Genomic DNA, 24,295 nt, shown 5'->3' on the forward strand with positions numbered 1-24,295 from the left:
GTGTTTCGTATGCTCGTCAATTATTGAAGTCAGAAAATCATGTTTCATAATGCTAACGTGCGCCCACACGACCTTTCACATTTGTGTTCATCACCATACGCTCCTCAGCACTTATCAAGATGACCTTTTTGACCAGTTTCCTCCCACCAGCACTCGTTAGACTTAGCCACCCCACTTGAATCACGGAGAGCGTCACCAGGAAAAGACTTTTTTTTTTTTGGTTGGGCTTTTTTCCCTTTTTTTGAGATTGGTTGAGTTCCTTCAAATAACGGTAATATATAATGAGTGGTAGTTAACAGGGACTTGCTGAGACGACCCAGATAGAGTATCCCAGAAGTTTTCTGGGGGGTTTCTGAATAGTCAAGCTCCAAGTTGATTCCTCTGATGAACTGCTAGGAACATCCAGAGCAAGGTAAGACAATTCTCTGAGAATTCATCAAGAATTCGAATTTCGCGTAAATTCTGAAACTCTCTTCTTGTGATGCATCATGGGTAGAAATGGGAACAAACGTGCTTCTTGTTTCGTCTTTTCATTTAGAATTTGGAATTCTGAAGTCTTGGCTTTGTTTTTTCGCCCCCTCTTTTTTGAGAATTCTGGGAATTCCCTGTTGGCTTGGGGGCGGCTCTGGGGAAACTTTTGTTTTAATTCGTTAAATCCTAATGTTCTGGGAAACGTCTATGCAGATCTTATGGTTTCTGAGTTTCTAGCTTCTGGTTTCTGGTTTTTCATCTATCAGTGCTTTTTTAAGGACTGGGGATATTTAGCAAATTCAGAATCTTGTTTGGTTGTAGCCATCAAGAAAGTTAAGTCTGTGGATGGATGCTTCTTTAATAGAATCAGAATTGGCAATGTGTTTTGTGGGTGGCTCATTTTAGTGCAATCTGAAATGAACTGCAGAAGACTTAGCTTATCAGGGGTGATTCATTGTGTATTTGAAGATATTGAAGAGGTGATAGTAGGACTTTTTCCCTCCAAAATGGGATTATTGTTTCTTGTGTTTCGGAAATGAGATTTTAAGAGAGAGAATTGGAAGAGATAATTCAAATATTGAGTTGCTAAAGGATTTGAACGTCCAAATTATTGAAATGATTAAATCTTTTGTCTGTAACCAAAAATCTTTTTTGCGATGTCCGTAAGAGGGAGGAATGGGTAAAGGAAGAAAACTGGAAAAGAAAGAGTAACCTGAGATTCTAAAATTAACAGGATAGTTCCCCCCCCCCCCCCCCCTCCAAAAGAAAATTCTTGCTTTTAAAAATCTTCCTTGATAATACTAAAGAAAAATTTCCAATCTCTAGAATCTGGGTTTGATTGTTAGTCTCATCCTTTTGCTCCGTTTCCTTTGCCATGGTGTCACCAAGCAAACAACATGCAAATGCCTCTCTCTCTCTCTCTCTCTCTCTCTATTCCTCAACAGGACGGTAAATAATCAGCTAGATTTCTTGTTTTATCTTTCTTTTGAAAGACATGATCTTCTGAATCCTCTATTTCCTCTTCAAGGCTCAGAAGTTATAGTCCATTGCTTTTAATCTATGGAGGAGTAGTCCTTTAGTGCAGGGAATGTGCCAACAGATTGACAATATTCTTCTATGCAAGTTCGTATGTGATACTTTCCATAGAACCTCGTGCAGTCAAAAAGAACTTGAAGGCTCTGCTTGACTGCAGAAGAGATTTGTGTTTTGGTCCTTTTTAAGCATTGTTAGACATGCTTTCTAACTCTTAACCTCTGTATAATAATCCATAAGAAGGACTATACTCTCACTAATCACCAATTACTAAACCATAATGTACCCATTCCTAAAGTCAGGCTATTTCGTTTCCATCACTGAAATTTCAGTTTCACCGTACTTGGGCCGAGGCAGAACGAAGAGATACTGGTTAAGTATGGATGAGTATGCTGATAAAGCTAAAGGTGGATTACATGTTGCGGAAGCAGCTTTTGACAAGCTCTACTCACTTGAAGAACCCTCCTTTAAGGAGCATGATGTGCAAGAACTGGATGTTTTTACGCAAGCTTTAACAGAAGTTGACTTTCGCTTAGCATATTCTTCTGAGAAGCTGATGAACTTGCATGTGCTTTTTATCTATCTGTTGAGACAGGAAAATGACCTTGAAGCGATGAATTTAAAGAATAACTGCATCTCAATAGACTTCATGGAAAAGGCATTTGCATTTGATCTTTTGTTAGGCATATTAGATTCTGAGGTAAGAGAGCTGGACAATTTCATGGACATTCTCCAAGCAGAAATTGTTGATGCTCGTCATAAAATACTTTCATGCAGAGATTTGAAAGAAGTTCCCTTCACAATGGAAGAAAAATTGCATGACTCTGAAGAGTCCGTGAAGGAGTTTCACCAGCAGCTGTTGGAATTGAAGATGCAGTCATCCAAGTTACAGAAAACCCTCGAGGCTTTCCAACATGAGAATTGTGAGTTGAAGGTTCTTAGTTATTTTTGTTCCTGATTTCTGCTTAATTAGTTCGATATAAAAATTGTTCCCTGGTCTCGGACAGCTATTTAACCCTTTGAGACATCCGTGTAAACAGGGGAAACAGGGAAGGCTATTAATTTGTCAGAAAATGGCCAACTATCCGGTGCAAAAACAGAATCAGATGATCAGATGGTTGAACAGCGAAGATATATTCTGCGGATGCTTGAGAGGTCTTTGGTAAGGGAGGTAGATCTTGAGAAGAAGTTAGCAGAATCAAGAGAACATGAAGATCTAAAATTGAAACTGCACCACACGGAACAATTATCAATGCGCATGGAAGAAGCTGCGGAATTTGTTTGGGGAAGATTTCTTGAGGCAGAAACTGCAGCTGAGATGCTCATGGGGATTTCTAAAGATATGATGGGGCGCCTCCAGATAGCCGAGCTTAACCTCAATGGTTCTGTTCAGCGAGAGAATGAGTTGAAATCAAAACTTCAAACTTGCATAGAAGAACTCAAGGATAAAGACTCTTCTTTAGAGAAGCTTGAGCGTATTAATGCTGAGCTCATGAAGGAAAATGCTGAAGTGCAATCTTTGAGGGAAAAGGTGAAAAATCTTGAAGAAGAACGAATAGAATTTGAACATCATCTATCTACTGCAACTGCTGAGAATGAAACTAATCAAGAGCATCTTATTGAAATGGAAAATTTTGTTGAGTCATTGAAAGAAAGCATTTATACAGCAGAAACTAGGGCTGAGAGTGCAGAAGCGAAGGTTACACAGTTAACTGAAACTAACGTCGAACTTACTGAAGAGCTGAATTTTCTTAAAGGTAGTGCTAGTACGGCAGAAAAAAAGGTGGGTTTACTTGAAAACCAGCTGAGGGAATCAGAGATTCAACTACAAAATGCAAAAGCATCGTCTGAAGCTAGTCAAGAACAGCAGAACATGTTATATTCAGCTATATGGGATATGGAATTGTTAATTGAAGAGCTAAGATCAAAGCTATCGAAGGCGGAAAGTACAACAGAAAGTGCAGAAGAGCAATGCATTGTGTTATCAGAAGCTAATGAAGAACTAAATAAAGAATTGGATCTCCTGAGATCTAGAATGAAAAGCTTGGAAACATCTCTGGACCAAGCTAACAACTCAAAAATTTCAAGTGCAAAAGAAATCAATGTTAGAACTAAGTTTATCATGGACATGGTCATGCAACTAACCATTGAAAGGGAACATGTCCATCAACAGGTAATGGCGTACTTCCTATAATTTCTTGGGCAATTTAACGTCTGGTTTGTATTATGTTTTACATAAACATTGCCATAAAAAATTATGATTGAGCAAATTCATAGTAAATCATGAATATTGGAACTTATTGCTACTACTTGCCCCAGTGACTTTATTCTGAATGAAGGAATAAGAAAAGGAATTTGTGCATTTCCTTGGGAGACAGGATCCTAAAGTAAAATCACTGTAAATTTCATTGCATTGGTAGATTTATTTTATGATGTAAACTTAGGTATGGTTATTCATCTATGGCCCATAATGTGGGAAATCTAACTGGACTTTTATTGGGGGGCTGTATGTGCTTCATGCAGTTATGTGCTTTAAAAATTGAGAACAGAAGTTTGGAAGAAAAGCTGAAGAATGTTAAAAGGGATGTCCCTCTAGATTCCTGCCACAATGGATTAAATAATAGCAGTGAAGATCAAGCTTCTAACATTGACTCTAGCAATGGTAGCTGTACGAAATCTGCTGATGAAGAAGGAGAAGATATTTTAAATCAAATTTTCCAGGTACTTTTTTTACGCATTTCGGCCTGACATGTTTATGCGGTCCCGTTCTGGACCCTGCTCTGGCTTTTATTAAATTACAATTACCATTATTTAAATTTATCATGATTGTCTTATACTTACCTGAATTCACCAATGCTTAACTTATCAATATCTTATCTATTCTTCCCTCATCTTTTAAAAGCCTTTTTTTTGGGTTTCGATAATCAGGGGGGTGAGCCATCCGAAGATGCAAGCTCTGAAAGTAAAGTAGAATGTTCCGTTCCATCACAGAAGTCTGGAAAATTTAGCAGCTCAACATTTTTTTCAATGGCAATCATTGTGCCACTGGTTTCTTTTTTAGCCATCCTCTTGTTTGATAAGGAAACCTTTCACTTTCTGAGAACATTTGATGGTTAAGTCATGACTTATGACTTAATCATTGAAGAAATCTGCTGCTTGTGCTTTTGTGAAGTCCTTTCACTTCTGTATTGTATTGTATATTCATATAATTATGTAGCCTTAGAATTGGAGTAATCCATTGTTGCAATTGAATTGTACATATCAAGAGTCTGCATTTTTTCAATTTTCAAATAATGTAAGAAAGTCATCCAAAGAATTGGAAAGATGGAAGCTTGTCCCTGCATAAGATTGTCGGTGTTGATCTTAATTTTCGTTTCATATACAAAAGAACTTTAACGCTATGTTTGGTACGGGATTTTTGGAGGGGAGGGGAGGGGAGTTGCTCCCCTCCCCTTGTTTGGCTGGTGTAATTTTTTAGGAGGGGAGGGGAGCCCCTCCCCTTCCCTCGTTTGGTTAAGATGTTTTTTAAAGAGGGGAGGGATTCTTCTCCCCTCCTCTTCCCTTCTAGCCTCCCCTCCAAAAGTGGGGTTTTTTGGAGGGGAGATGAGAGATAATATTTTAATTCCTTATATACCCTTTTGATTTGTTAACCTCTAATCAGGCATAAACATTTCTACATAAGAGAGTTTTTTTGAGCATCTAACAAGAGGTTATTAAGATAATTGTCTCCAAAATTAGTGAGCATTTGTAAACTTTTTTTTTCTCTTCTTCTAATTCCAAGAGGTTGTTGATATTTTTTTTCACCTTCAAGGTCTTTTCTCTGATTGAAATCTATCACTCGTGACTTTTTATCTTGATATTCTATAACTGTGTGACTATGTCTTGTAAATCAAAATTGGTGAATTGTATTATATATATAGTTATATCTTAACAAAATAAAAAAGTGAGAAAATTCATTTAAATTTTATGAGGTTAAAATAGTCAATTTTTTATTAGAAAAAATAAGGTATTATTAAAATTGCTCCCTCCCCTCCCCTCCAATCAATCCAAACAGGAGATCATTAAAATCTCTCCCCTCCCTTCCTCCTCCCTCCCCTTCCCTTTGTAGCTACCCACCCCTTTCCTCCCCTCCCCTTCCCTTAATTAAAATCCCTTCCTTCCCCTTCCCTCCATCGAGCCAAACACAGCGTAAAAGTTCTTGGATGAACCACATGTGCCACGTAAATCATGGTCTGACGGATACAAAAATGACAAATGCAGCTTATGGGTCTCACTACTGTTCTCTTCTTTTTGCTTATGTATCCCGCTCTCCTTCTCCCCCTCAACTCTCTCTCTCCTTTTAAAAATTACATGTTTAATAAAATTTTATTATTCATAAAATTTCTTATGAAACTGAAAAAACAGAGAAGCATTGCGCATCCGGGGAATCGAACCCCGGTCAGTACCGTGGGAGGGTACTATGATACCACTACACCAGATGCGCGGTTTTGAAAGGCAAAGCATGCTTTAATGATGCTAGCTCTTACGGATTGAGATTGTTGGCCAAGTGCTATTTACTAAGATATATAATTATTTCAAATAAAATTGTTACCGACAGAGAAAGCGGCTCATCTGGTGTAGCGGCATTCGATTCCCCGGGCGCGCGGGGTCCGTGTTTTATCTTACTTCCCACCCACTGCCCCTTTTTAATCACAATTTATCCTGTAAATGTAATACTACAAATTCCATTTGTTTTCCCCCATGACCTTTTTCTCACACTTCTGTTAACTTCTCGGCCTCTACAAATTAAATTGATCCTCATTTTTTGAATTTTAAACATATAGCTATATCTCTAGCATGAGATATTTCATTCGAAACTTAACCTAGCATATGTGATTCAAGTTATAGTTACTCGAAATCCAATGTAACTTCATATATTGTTAGGTGATTTGCTATTCAAAAAAAAAAAAAACCAATAGAAAGTGAAAGTAGAAAAATTGCGTAGTCTTTAAGTCATTAATAATCAACCATGTTATCCCATTTTTCACAATGCCTTCTCTTTTTACGTTTTTTTCCCTGGGAGGAAAAGCAAGTCAAGTAAAAAGGAACAAAAGAGTAAAGATAAATGATGTGGTGGGCTACACTGTATGACCTCTTTGTCTTTCGGTAAGTTTCAAAGCAATTTCTCAGGGCACTGATTTGTCTTGGTTTACTTGAGCACTACTTCTGGAATCATAATTCATAAGTCATCAATTGGCGTATTAAAGAAATACACGTACAGTATTGAGTAAACATGTTATTTCTCCAGTTTAATTTCCTTTTTTTTAAAAAAAAAAAACACTTTCCCGTGTGCCAAACATTACCTGATGAACATTGTAGTCCTTTTTTGGGGAGAGGGGGGGGATCCTTTTCGCTTTCTTAGGAGTCACGCTTCATTAATTTGTCCAATTTCCATGATACCAAACACGGCATTGAAGTAACCCTTTGTCCTTGCTATACCTTATCTTTTTCGTTTTCATAATTCTCAAAGATAAAGGAAGTTAAACGGAAAAGGGAGGAGGTATTCTTGTGACTGTGATGCACTAATTGGCAATTGTTAACGCTGTTTATTCCTCTAGTCAAGGATATATATATATTCCCCATTATACATACTTCACCTTTTGGTTCCCACTTCACTATTAGACATGTTTCCAAGAAAATGACTTGCCCTAACTAATGATAAATTCGTAGAACCTTAATTAATCTCGTTGTCTCTCATGATCTTAATGACATCCAAAGAAAAAGATCTTTCATTGGACTCCTTTGGTCTCAATTAATTCCCATAAACACAATCTCAGTGTGTGTTTTTTGGGGTCTGCTTCACAGCTTTAATGCTAGCAGGTTCTCTTTATCAATAGTCTCCTAAGTATTTCCAAAGCAATTTCAAGTTACTTGATTCAATGCCTGAGTTAATTTTAATCATGACGGGGTGTTGGTACCATAATTCCTGAAAACGAGAAAAACAAAGAATTTGTGTTGGTACCATAATTCCTGAAAACGAGAAAAACAAAGAATTCTAACAGTACTGCTTAACAAAACCTAATCTTCATCCTGAAGTATTTTAGTACTCTCTCCATTCCTTATTATAAGAGACGAATAACCGAATTATGTTGATAAAAAAAACAGTTAAAATTAGTTAAGAACAATCAATGTGTAAAAAGTATAATTTTTTTTCTAAAAATACCCACATTAATAAGGAGAGAGAGCATGAGAGAGAACAATTAAATTATTAAATGAAAGAAAAGTGGGAGGGAGAGGAAGTGTGAGTTGGAGACAATAAATATGGGTAAACTAGGAAATCAACACAAAAAAGTAGAGACAACTTTTAAGTGTCTCTTATATATAGGAACATGCCATAAGCATCAAATGTCTCTTATAATAAGGAACAGAGGGAGTACATTACACAAAAGGCAATTAACTTGCCTGAGAGAATCAGAGAACTATACAATGTGCAGTACTTGAGAGAGAGAGAGAGAGAGAGAGAGAGAGAGAGAGAGGAAGATCTCCCTTTATCTCAAAAAAGGTTGTAGGATACAAATTTCATATTTTCATGGTCATGTGATCCTAAATGGTGCATTGGCTACTTATAATAGTCAAAACTGACTATATTTTCCTTTTGCTGCTGAAAGCTAGAGAATAGCTGTCTCATATGGTGGTAAATTTGTTGTCCAGCTCTGGTTCTATACTGCACAATATATGAGAATCTTCAAGCTGCATATAGAACTGTGTCAAGCAGTAATGAGACCCTAACTGGTCTGAAATTCTAAGAGACATGAAGAAAATTGGGTTTGCAAAAGGACTAAACACGTGTTCTGGAAAAATATCCCATGACATATGTAGCATCATTAGTGTAAAGAGAAAGGCTTTTATATGTACTAAACGAGTAAATAGATGGCCATGTTTGACGAATTTATACCATAGTAACACAGAGATTAAGCAAAATATATGAGGAATTGTGTAACATTACCTTACATGACTTGCTTGTATCATGTGATCCAAACGGGCCAGCATTGTAGGTGAATGGTCAATTGTCTTTGGACATGACTGAATCATCTCAAACAATTACTTTGTTGATTTGTGTCATACACAGATTTGATAGAGCTTTCCATTGGCTATCTAGGGCTAACACCACCCTCCTCCTTTATCCGGGCTTGGGACCGGCTATGAAACATAGGCGGAGTTTTGGTCATTGACCCTTTTACATCAATTCATAGATTTAGCCAACCTATGACCTCAATGACCACAGAAAAGCCTTGGTCATTACCAAAAAACCCATTGCAAAAGAGAGAAACCCAGTCTTCTCAACTATACCTGCAAGCGTTGGCTTTGAATAACTCAGGAAATACGCGGAGAGTGAAGCTGCAAAGGCAATAACCATCGCAGTTCCACAAAATGCACTTGTTTCTCTGAAGAATGACCCTGATGGAGAAGAAGATAGGGTCTGAAATAGAGTTAAAGTAGCCTGGAAGGTTAAGCTAATGAGTAGCTTCGAGGGGCTTGGGGAATTCTCTGAGTCAAATCTCATCTCCTCTATCTCAAAAGAACTCATATTCATATACAGAGGCAAGAGTTGCCCATCAGAATAATGGTTATGAGCCGATCTGAAGGGTCTCTCTTGATGATGGCGCTGGCATTGTCCAAGAATTACGAAGCATTCTGCAAAAGGAAAAAGAAGCCATGAAAAACCAGAGAAAGGAGGAGATCTTAGCTGCTTAAATCTGAAACTATCTTCTGGTAAACAGATTTAGGTTGTGCAGTTTTCTACTCCCCAACGAATATGATTATGACAGTTCTATATATAAAGCCAATGCAAGGAGGGATGAGATTAATCAAGAAGACTTCACTGTTTGCTTGACTGACTTTTCTTTCCTTCTTACACAGGTTTGGCATGTATCATACTTCCGAGAAACAGTCCAGCAATATTCTCTTTTAATTTCCTCTTTTTTTTTAAAAAAAATAGAAATGTTATTTCACTTCAATTTAACTTCCATTTTCATTGCATAATCTCCATTAATATGAATACAATTTTTTCAAAAAAGTGGGATGCAAGTGTTAATGTAATTTTTTTAAGAAAAAAAATGAAGGTACTCTACAAATTTTATATTCACAAAGTACCGGTACTCTGATTTAGGTTCTTCTCATCAATAAAATTTTTAATGAAGAACTTTTCTCTAATTTTTCTTAAAAAATGTTCAAGAGTTTTTCCCTTTTTGTTTTTCCCCTTGGGGGGAGAAAACCTTTGTCTTGCATACTACGCGTTTTCTTTTCCAATTTCATTCACTTTTTAGAGAGAGGAAAAGGAAAAGGAAGGGATGTTCGTACATGACTATGAGGATCTAATTAATAATTAACTGAGTTTAGGGGAGCTTAAGGATAACATGGGGAAAGCTCCAGCTAGCCCCACATGACCAAACTCCCTAGCAGAAAAGACTTATATAAATTTATATAAACTGAGATAAAATTCTCCTTATATATTTATCTTGTATTCTGTAAATCACGTTTAAAAAACTATTTATAATTCACTCCAAATGAGCCTTTAGTTTTCACACAAAAACCCTATTGAGCACGAGAAAAACCCAGTCTTCTCTAGCTACAAGCCTTGGCTTAGAATGACTTAGAAAATACCCAGAGAGTGAAGCTGCAAAGGCAATAACTATGGCAGCTCCAAACAAAGGAAGAGGATGTTGGGATGACCCAGATGGAGGAAAAAAACACATAATAGTCTGAAACAGAGTTAGAGCAGGTTGAAAGGTCAAGTCGATGAATAGTTTCCAAAGACTTGGGCAATTCTTAAGTCAAATCTTAAGTGTCTCTAGCTCAAAAGAACTCGCATTCGCTTATATAGAGGCAGGAAATGGTGGTTATTAGAATAATGGTTGTGAGCTGACATGAAGGATCTCCTTCTAGTGATGTAGTTAGGTGAGAAAGGTGCTACGAACGTCCAAGAATTACGAATCATTCTCCAAAAGGAACGCATAGAAATGAAAGAGAGGACATCTTGCCTGCTCAGTAAAACTCTGCAACTATCTTTTGGTGCCAATAAGAGGGTATTTGGGTAGGATCAAAACCATGATTTCATATGTGTTTTTACAGTATACGAAATAAATACATGAAGGAATTTGTCTCGATTTGTAAAAAAATACTTATTAGATTAACCAAACACCGCCTAAATCTCATTAGTGTGTTTTTTTTCTTCTTCTATTTTTTAATTATTATCAGGTACTTTTATATTGGAAATAATATTAACTGAGACATGATTAGATACTACATATAAATATTTTTTTAATAAAAAATTAAATATTAATTTATTATGTGATGAGAAACTAATTTTTTCCATTAAATCTGAATTTTAGCGCATTTTTTTGTTAAAGTCTAGGGAAGGAGGGATGAGCAATTAATGAAGAAGATCCAATTGGTTGGTTGACTGACTTCTCCGCATTACTCAGGTTTGGTATCACATCAGCCATGTTTGTATTGGTTTTAAATTCCCTTAAATTAAATGGCATACGGGAACATTATTAGAAAAGGCCGTACAAGTTTTTAGAGGACCCTACAGCTTATATAGAATCTCACTTTTCTACATAGGCTAAAAAAACAAAATGAAAATAACAGACACGGCATAAAAGTCTTTTTGGTTTTTGTTTTTATGAGAAAATGACATAAAAAGGTTTAGATTTGATTACAAAAATGCCACTATTTAACGGCATAAACGCCTGACGTAATGGGGGAAAGCAATGGTGTATAAGGACAGTCTCAGAGTGTATTTCAGCCTATGAGAAAATTAGAGGGGTGGTTGGATTTAAAATTTTTTTTAAATGAGATTATAAAATTTTGACAGAGAAAAAATATAAGATTAAAAAATAAAACAAAATTAGTTAAAAGTTTTTAACCCCATTTTGTTTTAAATTTTCCAGGTTAAACTCATTAAAAATTTTTCTCCCATTTTTTTCCCTTTATTTCTCCCGTAACAAACGGATTAGGAATCTTCTTCCCAATCACCACCTTTAATTCGAAGCAAATTCAGCCCTGATACAAATTATCAAACACTTTATGCACTTACATAAATGCTATTCTTAACTAAAATCATAATTTATCTATACGAAATGTCTCGGTTTTAAGAAAAGAAAATGTACCATAATTACCTTTATCTAAAGCATACAAGGGTAGTATTACTGATTAAAAAAAAAAAAAGAGGCAGGTTCAATTACAACAAATCATCATGAAAATAAACATGCAAGAGAACCAAAAAGAAGAATTTCACTGATCGCAACATAAATTTTGTATTAACTTGATCAAAACAATTCAAGCAAGAAATGCATAACCCAATTTTTATTGGATATGAATAGTTACATCACACCTTTTTTCTTTTTCTATGCTATGCGTGCATATGGCATCTTGAGCCAATCTTTAGTAACTCGAGAACTCAGGAGATATTTAGATAAAAACCAAACTATGATTTCAAACGTGTTTTTATGATTTACGAAATAAATATGTAAAAGAATGTTTCATTTTACGAGAAATACTTTTAAGGGTTACCAAACACCCTCTCAGTAAGCCCAAACTATTCCGAATCAAGGATGTGAGACCTTTTTAGATGGCAACTCTACTATTGAGATCTAACACTGCTAGACTTCTGATTCAGCTGAAACAATACTAGTCGATTCAAGTGTTCCGTGGTTGTATTCTTGTTAGCTTGTTTAGTACATGAAACAAAAACATAAAGACAATTAACTTGCCTCCCATAACTATATATCTTGCTTCGTAGTTTAGACAGACGATGATGTCTACCTTGTTCTCTCACTCTTATTTCTCTGTGAACTAATGCAGAATATCTCTGTCTTTAAGAAAGTTATAGGATATACCATTTTCATAGGTTCATGGTTGTGTGAACCTAAATGTTGCATTGGAGACTTGTCTGAACTGATTGTTTCCTTAAGATAATGCTTATCTCGGTAAAACATACAGCATTATCCAATCCAATTCAAACCAAATAAACTAAAGGATCCTCACTGGTAACACTTACCTGTAGTAGGAGAGAGTGAGTTATTCAGATTATAACGGCGTCATAGCACGGTCCAGTTCTTCTTCGATATACCCAGAGGACAATTTAAGAGGATCTCTATCAATTCCAGACAAAGAATACCAGATCCAACTCCACGTTACTTCTACTAGGAGGAGGAGATTCAAACAAAGCATACCTCAAAGCTCAAGCTGAAGAATAGGATTTCTTGCGCTGTGCACTATTTTTGAGTTGCGTAATGAGCAGCATTAGAGTCGCCTCTAACCAAGTTGCTTCTAAATTGTGCTCCCCAGTGCTGAGTTACTTCTAACCAAGCATTAAATACCCAGTTACTTCTACAAGGGGGAGGAGATCCAATTCCACTTCCCATTGCCGATGCTGCTGAATTGTGCTTCCCATTGCTGAGTGACATGATTGATCCCCCACAGCAGCCACAAATCCTGACATTTCATGCACACCCAACAATTCGGTAAAACAGAGATGCAGCTCCGAGATTAGCTCTCACCAAGGAGAGGAGTGGCGCTCTCACTATGGAGAAACTCCAGGGGAGAAAAAGAGCTCAAATTAATTCAGTAAAGTTCCTATTTGACTTTACCTTTGGTCCCCACTTCATTGGACTTGTTTCCAAGAGGTATCATATTGAAAATGAAAAGTGCTAGGGAATGACATATTCGTATATTCTTATTTAATCCTATTGCCTCTCATAATTTCAATGAAGTCCAAAAAAAAGATCTTTGATCGAACTCCTTTTGGTCTCAATTACCCTCTACACAACTCAGTGAGTATCGGGGTCTGCTTCACAGTCATCACCTTTGATCCGAAGCAAATTCCATTTGATTATATATATATATATAGACGAACACCCAGCTCCAACAGTAATCTTAAGTAGAAAGAAGACATGGAAAACAAAGGAGATCACACCTACTTAATAAAACTGCGTAACTATCTTCTGCCATCAACTCTAGATAATGCACTTTTCTACATTATAGCGAAATGACCATGAAAATGTAAAGCCAAATGCATGCAGGTTCTCTTTATTTCCAAGAAATTGCAGATTACTTGATTAATTGCTTGACCTAGTTTTCATCATTGCACAGGTTTGGTACCATATAGCTTCGAGAAAAAACAATAAATTCTAGAGGTAATACTCCACTCAAAGTGCAGTGTGAGGGGATAATACAGAGAAATCCACCTCTGGAGTGGACACATGAATAGTAACCCTTTTGACGTTCTCCATGATGCCCTCCAACATAAATTTTTGTATTAACACGATAGAAGCACAGAGTACATTACACAATATTCATAGTATATTAATAGGTACATCACACTTACTATGCTTTAGTACATGAAACAGTAGACAATTTACTTGCCTCCAATAACTATACCGTGTGTGGTAATTGAGAGAGAGAGAGAGGAAGATCTATCTCTTTATCTCTCGCTCTTGTTGCACCGTTCAGTAATGAAGGAAGATCTCTGTCTTCATTTTAAGATACCATCTTAATAGTTTCATGGTTGTGCAAAACCTAAATGGTGTGTTGGATACTTATAATGGTATAATGGTGTGTTGGATACTTGCACTGGTACGAATTGACTCCACCTTTTGCTACTGCAAGAATAGGTACTTCTGACCTTAGTCTGTGACATAGTGGTAAATGTGTTGTCGAGGTCTGGTTCTTCATGCAGAAGTTTGGTGTGTCTTCTGCAGGACAGATGAACCTCCAAGCTGCATACAGAACTTCGTCAAGAATGAGACACTGACTTGTTTGAAATTTTGAAATATCTGAAGTAAATGGGGTTGGGAAAAGGATTAAACATGTATTTGGGAAAAATTATCTTAGGAAATGTCCAGCACGTATGAAAGGAAGCCAAAATAATAAGTACAGAAATAAATAAAAATTCATTTACTTGAGTCTATACCACAGCAATGCAGAGATTGAGAGAAGTATCTGATGAAAGTAAATGGGGTTGGGAAAAGGATTAAACATGTATTTGGGAAAAATTATCTTAGGAAATGTCCAGCACTTATGAAAGGAAGCTAAAATAATAAGCACAGAAATAAACAGATGTTCATTTTACTTGAGTCTATACCACAGCGATGCAGAGATTGAGCAAAATATGTCTGATGAAATGTCTGGCAATAGTTTACATGACTTACTTGTATTGTGTTTCGTGTGATCCAAACCGAATCGAGGTTGTTGGTGAATGGTCCATTTCCGGAAAGCATCAAGCCATAAATAGACATATTGCCACTAAGGCAAATTCAAGAAAGACCCTCATTTGGGCTATTTCTTTGGCTCAGGAAGCCATTTCTATAGACCTATAGAGCCATAGACCATTTATAGTCAGGTCACATACTCTAAAGACATATGTATCTACGGCTAATTTCTTACCGCATAGACCAATGGGTATGATTCAGAGAAGGTGTTCAGGTTAATGGGTATGATTCAGAGAAGGTGTTCAGGTGTAGAAATTCCATCGTACACTCAAAACTGTAGTGAATCTCACCACCTAAAACACCAAGTTTAGTGAGGTTTAATTTCTGGGTGTAGACGGTTTGTTACGTAAACACAGCCTGAGGTCTTATTCCTGGAGTTGCCGGATAAAAGGTTGGAGTCAGAGTAACGATGATAGGGATATATATATATATATATATATAGGTCCTGTTTGGTAAAATGAGGGATAGGAAGTATGATTGTAATTGAAAAAAATATTAAAAGTCTTTAATATGAGTAATTATTTGTTAGGCAAACCCATGGAGGTAGAATTGAGAAATATCACTTCCCTGTATATTTCTCAATCCCATATAGATAGATTTGCTTAATGTAACAAATAATCTCTCATACTATATATTTTTTTAATAAATATTTTTAATCCCAATCTCAATCCTTATCCTTCATTTTCTATGCTTCATGCTAAACAATACCATAGAAGTTTGGGTAGACTGAGAAACGATGACAAAATATTTGGCAAGGTTTTCACCTATATTTTGTGCTGGTGGAATACCATTTCAAATAAATGATGATCCCTCATAGAAGTAGAAAGAACTGTGTAAGTTGGAGATGATACTGTAGGAAACACTAAATTGTGAAGGGAAAATAAATGGTCCTAGGACATGCCATCACATATAGAGATGGCTGTAAAATGTAGAAGCCACAACATCTCATTTACCAAGTACAATGATACTTACCTGCCCAAAAATGGCAGCAATCAATAGATCATTTTACCCAGTTCAGAGGTTTTGAAGCTCCTACATATTCGTAGGCTTTAGGCACGGCAAGACATGAGGAAGGCTAACATGGGGACAACCCCAGCTACCCAACCTATCACCGTCATGACCAAACTCCCTGAAGCAAAAGCTTTAGCAGTCATCACAGAAAAACCCACTAGGAAACAGAAATGCCCAGCTCTGACAGCTAGAGCTGCAAGCCTTGGCTCAGATTGACCCAGAAAATTTCCTGAGAGAGAAGCTGAAAAGGCAATAACCATGGCAGCTCGAAACAAAGGAGGTAGATCTTGGGATGATCCTGATGGAGGAGAAAACATAAGCGGAAACAGAGCTAGAGCAGCTGGAAAGTAGCCGAAGAATTGTTTCGAAAGGCTTGAGGAATTCTCAGAGTTAAATCTCGCTGCTTCTAGCCCAAAAGAGCTCTCATTCATGTATAAAGGCAGGAGGTAGTCACTAGAATATTGGTTTTGAGCTGATGAGAAGGATCTCATTCCAGTGATGTGGCTAGGTGAGAAGGGTGGCATATCTGTGAAGTAATTACCTCGTGATCGAGATCTTGATGGTGCTAGGATTGTCCAAGACTTACGAAACATTCTATAAAAGGAAACAGAAGGCATGAAAAACAGAGAAAGGAGATCAAACTCACACCTGCTTAAAACAACTCTGCTACTATCTTCTGGTTATCATTTCTGGTTAGTGCAGTTTTCTACTCTATAACGAGGATGATGAGGAAGGATCTAGATAAAGCCAACTCAGGGAGGGATAAGAAATTGACCAAAAGGACCTGATCAATGGCGCCAAAATTGCAGGAACATTATTGTTCATCTGTCTATTCTCATTCCACTCACAATTTCACCCACAACCTCTCTCTCTCTTTGAACACTGTTGGCCCCATATGGCATTACTTCTCTTGCCGCGTTAAAGTAAATATACATACACGATGGTGACATTCATTCAAATGTAATTGGTATATACAGTGATTTATCTCACATTTAGCAATGCTTATTAAATGATAAATATTGAATAAATTATATGTACATTATTTAAATTTCATTAGAATTGTACAGATCTCTTTCCCTTTTTTCCTAAAATATATAGAAATGTTAGTTTCACATTAACTTTAATTTTATCAAGATAGTCACCATTAGCACACGTTTATTTGTTAAAAAAATTGGATGGAAGCGCCAGAGTAGAATATTGTTTTTTTTAATTCACTCTATTTTATTCCCTTGTTAAACAGAAATAATTCATAGTAATAAGTATACTGAAATTTTAAATAAATTAAAAATTATAATACACTAATTTTAAGACATATAATTATTATATCGACCTAATTTGGTAATATCCAACGTCACATACTATAAGATACCATATTAAAACTGTATCAACACACACACACACACACACACAATTCTACAATTCATGTCATCTAATGAATAGTGCATGAGAAAGAAAGTGCTCGGAAGTGTCCTTTTTGGCTATTAAGAATTAAAGCAAACCCACTGTCTTTGACTGGGGGAATGGGAATACCCCAGTTTGTCTGGGGATCTGAACCTCTTGTATTGAAAACCATGTTGCCTTTCTACTATCAAAGAAAATGTATCATTTAATTAAGTAAAGACAATATCTGAGTCGTTTTTTATTTTATTTAACCATATCCATCATCCCCTCTAAACAACTAAAATTAGATCCCACATTCCTTTATTTCTCAACACACCGTTTAGTTTAATGAAGTAACCTTCATCATTATTAGCTAAGCCAATGGCTGAGGCTTTGTTTTCACGTAATTAAACGGTGCATTTCCTTTGGTGGTAGAGAGGCAGCATGTATTTTGGTAGCAGAGCTTCAGAATCAACTGTTTCTCCTATATATGCTTTCTCTTTATCAATCTCACTGCTTATAAAGGGAAGAGGAAAAAGCAAAAGGGCAAGGTGGGGCATTCTTAAGACTTAGGCATTAAGTTGTAATTAACTACACTATCTATGGTCAAATCTCAAAGTCCCTGGAAAAAATTGCAAACAAAAACCCTCAAACATATAAAATTGCAAAATGAACATTTAAATTAATAAAATTGCGATCACATATCGGACCTTAAATGTAAATTATAAAATATTTACAAAAGTCAAAATACCCTTCTGCTTCTTTTTTAATCTCATTCTCTCCTCTCCCCCCCTTCTGCTCTTCCTCTCCTCTTCGTAAATGCATTTCTGTATGACTCAGCAGCAAGCATGATAGAAGCAAGTGCATTGCATTGAGGTGCTACTAGAGTACTGCTATAATCAGTTCTGGGTTTCTTCATAAAGAAAAGAAAATAAAAGTAGTTTATATCAATTTCCTTCTCATTTACTGGGGAGAAGGAAAAAAAATGAAAATGGACGCGAATTGTGAAAAACTCTTGTTGGGCTACGTTTAGATTTGAGACCCACCTTAATAGATAATATATTATGTTATAATAATTTATTTATGATTATAATATGATTCCTCAATTGAAACTAGCCTCAAGGGCAACACAAAATGGGCAACTTGAGGGACTAGTAAGTATGAATTGTGCATTTTGTATTTCAATTTTTAACATGATTTAAATATAATTCGATGATTTAAATTTTATCAATTTTAAGTTAATGTGAACAACTTTTCAACACTTATTATTTTTTATACTAGACTTGTCATTGATAACTAAATTATAAAAATAATGCCAATTTATGACAAAACTTAAGTTAATGTGAATATCTTTTCAATATTTGTTATTTTTCATATTAGACTTATCATTAACAACTAAATTGTGAAAATATTGTCAATTTCTTCTAAAATTTAAGTTATTATGAATAGCTATTCAATACTTATTATTTTCTATGCTAAACTTGTCATTGACAATTAAATTGTGAAGATAATGTTAATTTTTGCTAAAACTTAAATTATTGTGAATAGATTTTTAGCACTTATTATTTTCTATCCTAGACTTGTCATTCACAACCACATTGGCAAAATAAACAAATTTCACACTCTTGCTAATGGTTGACTATAGTTTATAGAATAAGAATAGGCCTTCTCTTGAGGAACAATCCTATCCTTTTTTTTCCCCAATACTTTGTTTTGTAAAAATAAGATCTTCTCAAGCTGTTATTAATTTCCTTTAATATAATTGTCCCTTGCAATCCATCTGTTACTCACTTAGGGGGTGTTTGGATAGAAACCAAACCATGGTTTTAGAAGTGCTTTTACGGATTACGAAGTAAATATGTGGAGGAGGTTACCTCGTTTTGCGGAAAAGTGATTCTGAAACCTAATTTTGGTTTTGCCAAACACCCCCTTAATACACCTTCTCCCATCATGTCCCTCCAAAACCCACCATTCAAAGCTCCTAGACGAATCCCCAAAACCAAATAAGAAAAGCTTCGTCACTTCTCCAATGGAAGCAGCCAAATTTCGTACTTCAAGGTGGGAGATTCGCTCAGCATGCTCTTGAAATGCTTGGCGTGGAGGAAGGGGTTCGGAGCAGACGACGTCGTTCAGGAGGACTTTGGGTTCAAAGAACGCAAAGGAGTTTTCGCCTACATGCAGGGGTATGATAAAGAAAGACACCCTGTTGGCCGACATGGTGATATATGTCAGTATGCAGATGGAGTTTCTGGGAAGAGGATGAGATGGAAGAAAGAGAACAAAAAAGGGATAGTTTGGACTTTTCCTCAATATTTTATAATTCATATTTAAGGTCCAGTTTTTGACAATAATTTTATTAATTCAAGTGTTTATTTTGTAATTTTATACATTTGAGAGTCTTTTTTTGTGATTTTTTCAAGTCCTTCAATTAATCTCTAAGGCTCAGTTTCCCACTGCACAGTTCAGTGCCTACCTTCGGCTCTTCTTCCTAGTCATCATCACCTTCTTTGATCTGACTCTTCCATTATTTAATTAACCATGCAAACGAAAGCCCAATTCTAACAATAATTTTAAGGTAAAAACAAATATAGGTGGCAATACAGGCCAATCTATAACGGGATTGGATCCATATGGATTGGATTAGAAAATGTTGTTTGAAAGCCGGTTGGCTGAACCACCAAGATGGGTTGGTCTGCCAACAATTATTTACCTTTTTTTTAAGAAAAAATTTTGATCTTTCAATATTTTTTCTTATTTAATATCCAACAAAATATAATGAGACTTTTATTTTTTTCTTGAAATATTTGATTGAAAGCACCAAATAAATTATATAGATATTTTTTTTAAAATTTTTAGATAGAATATTATATATAATTATAATAATACTTGAAAATAAAAAATAAATGCGAGTCAGCCTAAAGTTTAGTGGGCTAACCCCTGACAAGTTGCGGGCCTGACGGTGCGGCTTAAAAAGATTTGTTTATTAGCGAGTTGACTTTTAACCAACCATAACCTATTATTTTTTATCGGTTGACAGGGTTAAACCCGCTTATTACCAACTCTAAAAACAAAGTAGATACACTTACTTAATAAAACACTGTAACTATCTGCTGGTATAAACTCTAGTTGATGCAGTTTTCTACTTTCTAACCAAGCTAAGTGAGCATGAATGTTCTAGATAAAGTCACTTTGCAGATTACTTGATTATTTTCTTGAGTTGGCTTTCATCTTTATATTTCTACGAGAATTATGGCTGGCTAACGACAGTCCAGGAATCTCTTTTTAATATTCGGTTCACCATCCCTTTACACTTTTATTTATTCCTTGGAGACAAAGCAGCAACCGGAGGAAAGAGACCTAAAGTTGATGTTGTGGGATCCCATATTCGGTTTTTGAGTTCATCTTCGCCAAGTTTCAACTCCACTTAATTTACTGAAACACCTTAATTTGGTCCCCATCCAACGTGACATAACATAACTAGCTAGGATTTAGTTACAAAAAGGGTCAAGACTTAAAAACATAAAGGTCACGTAAATTTTGAGAATCGCTATAAGACCCATATGACACTGAAAGACAAAGAAACTGATTGATGATCAGAGGAAAAATTAATTAAGATTGAAGCAATTAATATTGAAGTGACTAGCAGGCATCTATGTATTATTATAAATGTATATAGTTTTAATTTAATTTAATTATTATGTTCCCTGTTCCACAGCTGGTCTAATTAGTTAAATCATAAGAATCGTAATTAGCTGAATTTTCTGATTTGATATTCCACCCGACTTTTAAATATTAGGCTGAACCACCCAAAGGAAAAGGAGCTGGCTGCCAATCTTTTTTCATAAATGATACTAGTAATACTATTCCTGATCCTTAATATAAAAGTTAGGTGACTAATTTGAGTAGATTAAAAAAAATTAGTTAAGTTAGTTATTTAAAATAAATACTTGCTGTCTTTTTTAAAATATTTTTACTAATCAAGTGTCATTTGATGAAATATTTAACATGTACAACTACTATAAAGATTATCTTGGAAAAAAATAAATAAATATGAAAGACAAAGTGGATTAAAATCTTATATTTATAATCAAATTAAAGTCATGCATAATCATGCGCTGGCAAAAAAAATGCATAATTGTATAAATATTTTAACAAATTAAAAAACATTTAAAACTGAATTAAAAAAATGAAAGAGAATTACAGAAGATGAAGGGAGGGAACAAAAGCCTTGATGGTTCAAAGGCCAGGCCTTTAGTGGCCGAAATATTACTTTATCCCTTTCTTATTATAAGCAACGACTGTTAAAATTATGGGATTCAAAATGTTAATTAAATTTGGTTAAAAATAATAAATATGTAAGATATATACATTTTTTTAATTATATCATTGTTTATAAAAAGAGTAGATGTGAGATAATGAGTAAAAATTTATTATAGAGAAATAATAACCAACATATATTTAGTAGGGGAAAAAGTGCAAAAAAAAATCTAGCTAACTTAAATTTTTAGACAAAGATAATTTATTTCTTATATTTAGGAATACCAGTATGAGAGTCCTGAGGATTTATCTGAGTCAGGGTATGCTTTCAAGCTCAAAAAATACTTATAGAAGTACTTACAGATCATCCATTCACAAAATTTTTATATCAATAATAGGATTTGAACTCATAATTTTGTATGAGTTATGAGCCGATTGTTAAGCGACTAAGCCAGTGATTGTTTTTACAAAAAAGACGGAGGAAATAGTATCTTGCCTATTGTCTCTCGAGTCTTGGATCCTTGATTTACCTTACTGACACCAGAGGAGGGGGAAAAAAAAAGAGGAGAGAAAAACCACAGCCACGCACATCAACAACATTGTTCGGGTCCAACAACACATGACACATTTCTTTCATCAAGTGGCAAATATTTCAAAAATGCAAGGCCCAATACGATAAACAAAGAACTGGCCCTGGTTGAAGTAAGCATGGGGAGACTGAGTTTGGGAAGTAGGGCCAGACTTTCATATTTAGGCCGATATTTGTACCATTCTTGTCAAACTGTGGGCACACGACTAGAATGTAATAATGTCGATGACATTAGTAATTCACGAGAAAGCGACCTCTAGATGGAAATTGCCATTGCACGCGCTCATGTCAATGTCTACTTGTTTTTTTTTTTGGTTAACATATCTACTTGTATTTTACACTAACTATAATGGAAGCATTACTCTCTGATTTTGAATACGACCTCCAGTTCTAATCACAAGATTTCATTTATAGTTTACAAATAAAGTCTTATAATTAGAACCGAAAGTAATATAAATACTAGTTAACTAATTCATATAAATTTAAAAAAATTAGATAAGTTAGTTATTTATAAAAAAAAATATGCATTGATTTTTTCTTCAAATACCCTTCCTTTGATTATTTACATTGGACTATGGTCATTATAACTTACTCCTCCGGTCCTAAATGTAAGACCCTTATACACTCTTATATAAGGGTCTTACATTTAGGACCGGAGGAGTATAACATATTAGAATTGAAAAAAATTTTCGTCTCATATCCTTAATATATATAAGACATGTTTAACCAAGTTGATTAGATTAAGAAAGTTAGTTAACTATAAAAAATATGATTATATTTTTTCTAAAATGCTATAATTATCTTTCTTAATATGCTCCCTCTCTTTTCTACTTAATTATAGTCGAATGAGTATCAACGGGTGTAATTTAAGTAAAACTCATAAATATAAGGAATGGGTCTTATATTTAGGATCAATATCAACTCAATAATTAAGTCCTATATGAAGGACTAGATGAGTAATAAATATGAGATACATAATATATTGAAGTGTTAATTTACATGGAACAAAAGCAAACATTCAAAATAACGTGACGCAGTTTTCTACTTCCTAACCAAGTGGCCATGGATGTTCTAGATGGGTCCCCATACATAACGTGACAAGAATTTGCATAATGAGGAATTAGTTATAAGAAGGTCCAAGATTAAAAAAACATGGGGAAAACTAATCTTCAAGTCCTTATAAGGATCAAAATTTCTGGGACCATAAAATATCCTCCTGATTCAGGATGGCATCCAATTCCCTCTCGTATTCCAGCAAGACAACTTCCCCCTCAGACTCCCCAACAGAAGCTCTCAGCATTCTTTTAATGATTTTGATGATCCTTACACGAATGTTTGGGACGAGGAATTTGAAGGGGAGGGGAGGAAAGAGGAGGGATTTTGCTTCCCTCTACTTGTTTGCCTCCCTCTCCTTGTTTGCCTCCATAAAATTTTTAGGAGAGAAAAAAAGTTTTCTAAGATTTGTAAATTTTAAATTTCAAAGAAATAATATTTTTAAATATTAAAAATACATCATTATAAATTTTCTCCATTATATTTTGGAGAAGAATTCAATATTTCTTCCAATTTCTCACTAACTATTGGAATAGATTGCAAAATTAAATTATTTTTTTAGATCAAGTTATTTTATCATTATATAATTTAAAAAAATAATTATTTAAAAAGCTAACTATTGTGAAATCTAATTATTCTATATTACAAAATCAAATTTCATTTTTTAAGTCGTTCAAATTCAAAATTTTCTTTCATATTAGTTTGGTGATACAAATCTTTCTTTTTATTATTATGGATTTTTATCGTGTGTTACATTTTTTGATATTTTGTGTAAAAATATACTTATTTTTTTTATTATATTAATTTTATAAAAAAATTATTAATATTCTTATCTTGTGAAAGAATATTAACTAATTTTAATAAAACATAAAACAAGTTTGGCGAAAAATTACCTTTTTCTTTTAGTAAGTGTCTGCTGCTGAGATTAATGATGATGTAGTTCCTATTAACATCAACTCCAAAGATATACTAATTTATTTTACAATTAAAAATATATTTAAATTATTATATTATTAAATATATAATTATATTGTAAGAATATGATTTAAAAGCATGAAAGTCGAATTGAGCGATGGATTAGTGACAAAAAAAATTCTATCAGCAATTTGTTGCTAAATTTAACGATGAAATTTTGTTAGAAGTTTGTGACGTAATAGTTTTTTCATCGATAATAAACTGTTTTTTACTGTTTTTTTACCTGTTTCCCATAATCATTTGTATATAATAAGTAGCAATTTATATGATAAAC

The 24,295-nt window shown here is 34.7% G+C and overlaps 1 protein-coding gene, 2 long non-coding RNA genes and 1 other non-coding gene across 5 annotated transcripts in view; 2 read left to right on the forward strand and 2 right to left on the reverse strand.

Annotated features, from left to right (window-relative positions):
- The first annotated feature begins 269 nt into the window (after positions 1-269).
- On the forward strand, positions 270-4,849 carry LOC114750260 (WPP domain-interacting tail-anchored protein 2). 2 transcript variants are annotated; one of them, XM_028938829.1, is made up of 5 exons: positions 270-412; positions 1,836-2,426; positions 2,544-3,676; positions 4,027-4,224; positions 4,432-4,849. In XM_028938829.1, exons 2-5 carry the CDS (start codon positions 1,883-1,885, stop codon positions 4,618-4,620), a joined length of 2,064 nt encoding a protein of 687 aa, XP_028794662.1. In that variant the 5' UTR covers positions 270-412; positions 1,836-1,882; the 3' UTR covers positions 4,621-4,849. The 2 variants fall into 2 exon arrangements, with proteins under 2 accessions (XP_028794662.1, XP_028794660.1); XM_028938827.1 differs by lacking the exon at positions 270-412 and having other exon boundaries at positions 433-2,426.
- Positions 4,850-5,915: 1,066 nt separating this feature from the next.
- On the reverse strand, positions 5,916-5,986 carry TRNAG-CCC (transfer RNA glycine (anticodon CCC)). Its single transcript has one exon. It is a non-coding gene; the product is annotated as a tRNA-Gly (tRNA).
- Positions 5,987-13,777: 7,791 nt separating this feature from the next.
- Positions 13,778-24,295, reverse strand: part of LOC114750254 (uncharacterized) — a 33,506-nt gene continuing 22,988 nt past the window's right edge. Inside the window, exons 3-4 of the long non-coding RNA XR_003740635.1 lie at positions 14,697-14,926; positions 13,778-14,264 (exon numbers count right to left, since the gene is read on the reverse strand). This is a non-coding gene — a long non-coding RNA (uncharacterized LOC114750254). The remainder of the gene's footprint in view (positions 14,265-14,696; positions 14,927-24,295) is intronic.
- Positions 14,897-24,295, forward strand: part of LOC114750257 (uncharacterized) — a 32,591-nt gene continuing 23,192 nt past the window's right edge. Inside the window, exon 1 of the long non-coding RNA XR_003740638.1 lies at positions 14,897-14,962. This is a non-coding gene — a long non-coding RNA (uncharacterized LOC114750257). The remainder of the gene's footprint in view (positions 14,963-24,295) is intronic.

The sequence above is a fragment of the Neltuma alba genome, unplaced genomic scaffold, assembly GCF_004799145.2.
Source record: "Neltuma alba isolate B1F8T4 unplaced genomic scaffold, ASM479914v2 tig00006398_pilon, whole genome shotgun sequence".
In the NCBI taxonomy this organism is placed as follows: Eukaryota; Viridiplantae; Streptophyta; class Magnoliopsida; order Fabales; family Fabaceae; genus Neltuma; species Neltuma alba.

What these genes read in the sequence shown, in the direction of transcription:
- LOC114750260 (XM_028938827.1), top strand. Translation starts at nt 1,784, where the DNA reads ATGTACCCATTCCTAAAGTCAGGCTATTTCGTTTCCATCACTGAAATT. An exon ending in GGGAACATGTCCATCAACAG is followed by an intron (nt 3,677 to 4,026) that starts GTAATGGCGTAC and finishes TGCTTCATGCAG; the next exon opens with TTATGTGCTTTAAAAATTGA. An exon ending in TTTTAAATCAAATTTTCCAG is followed by an intron (nt 4,225 to 4,431) that starts GTACTTTTTTTA and finishes TTCGATAATCAG; the next exon opens with GGGGGTGAGCCATCCGAAGA.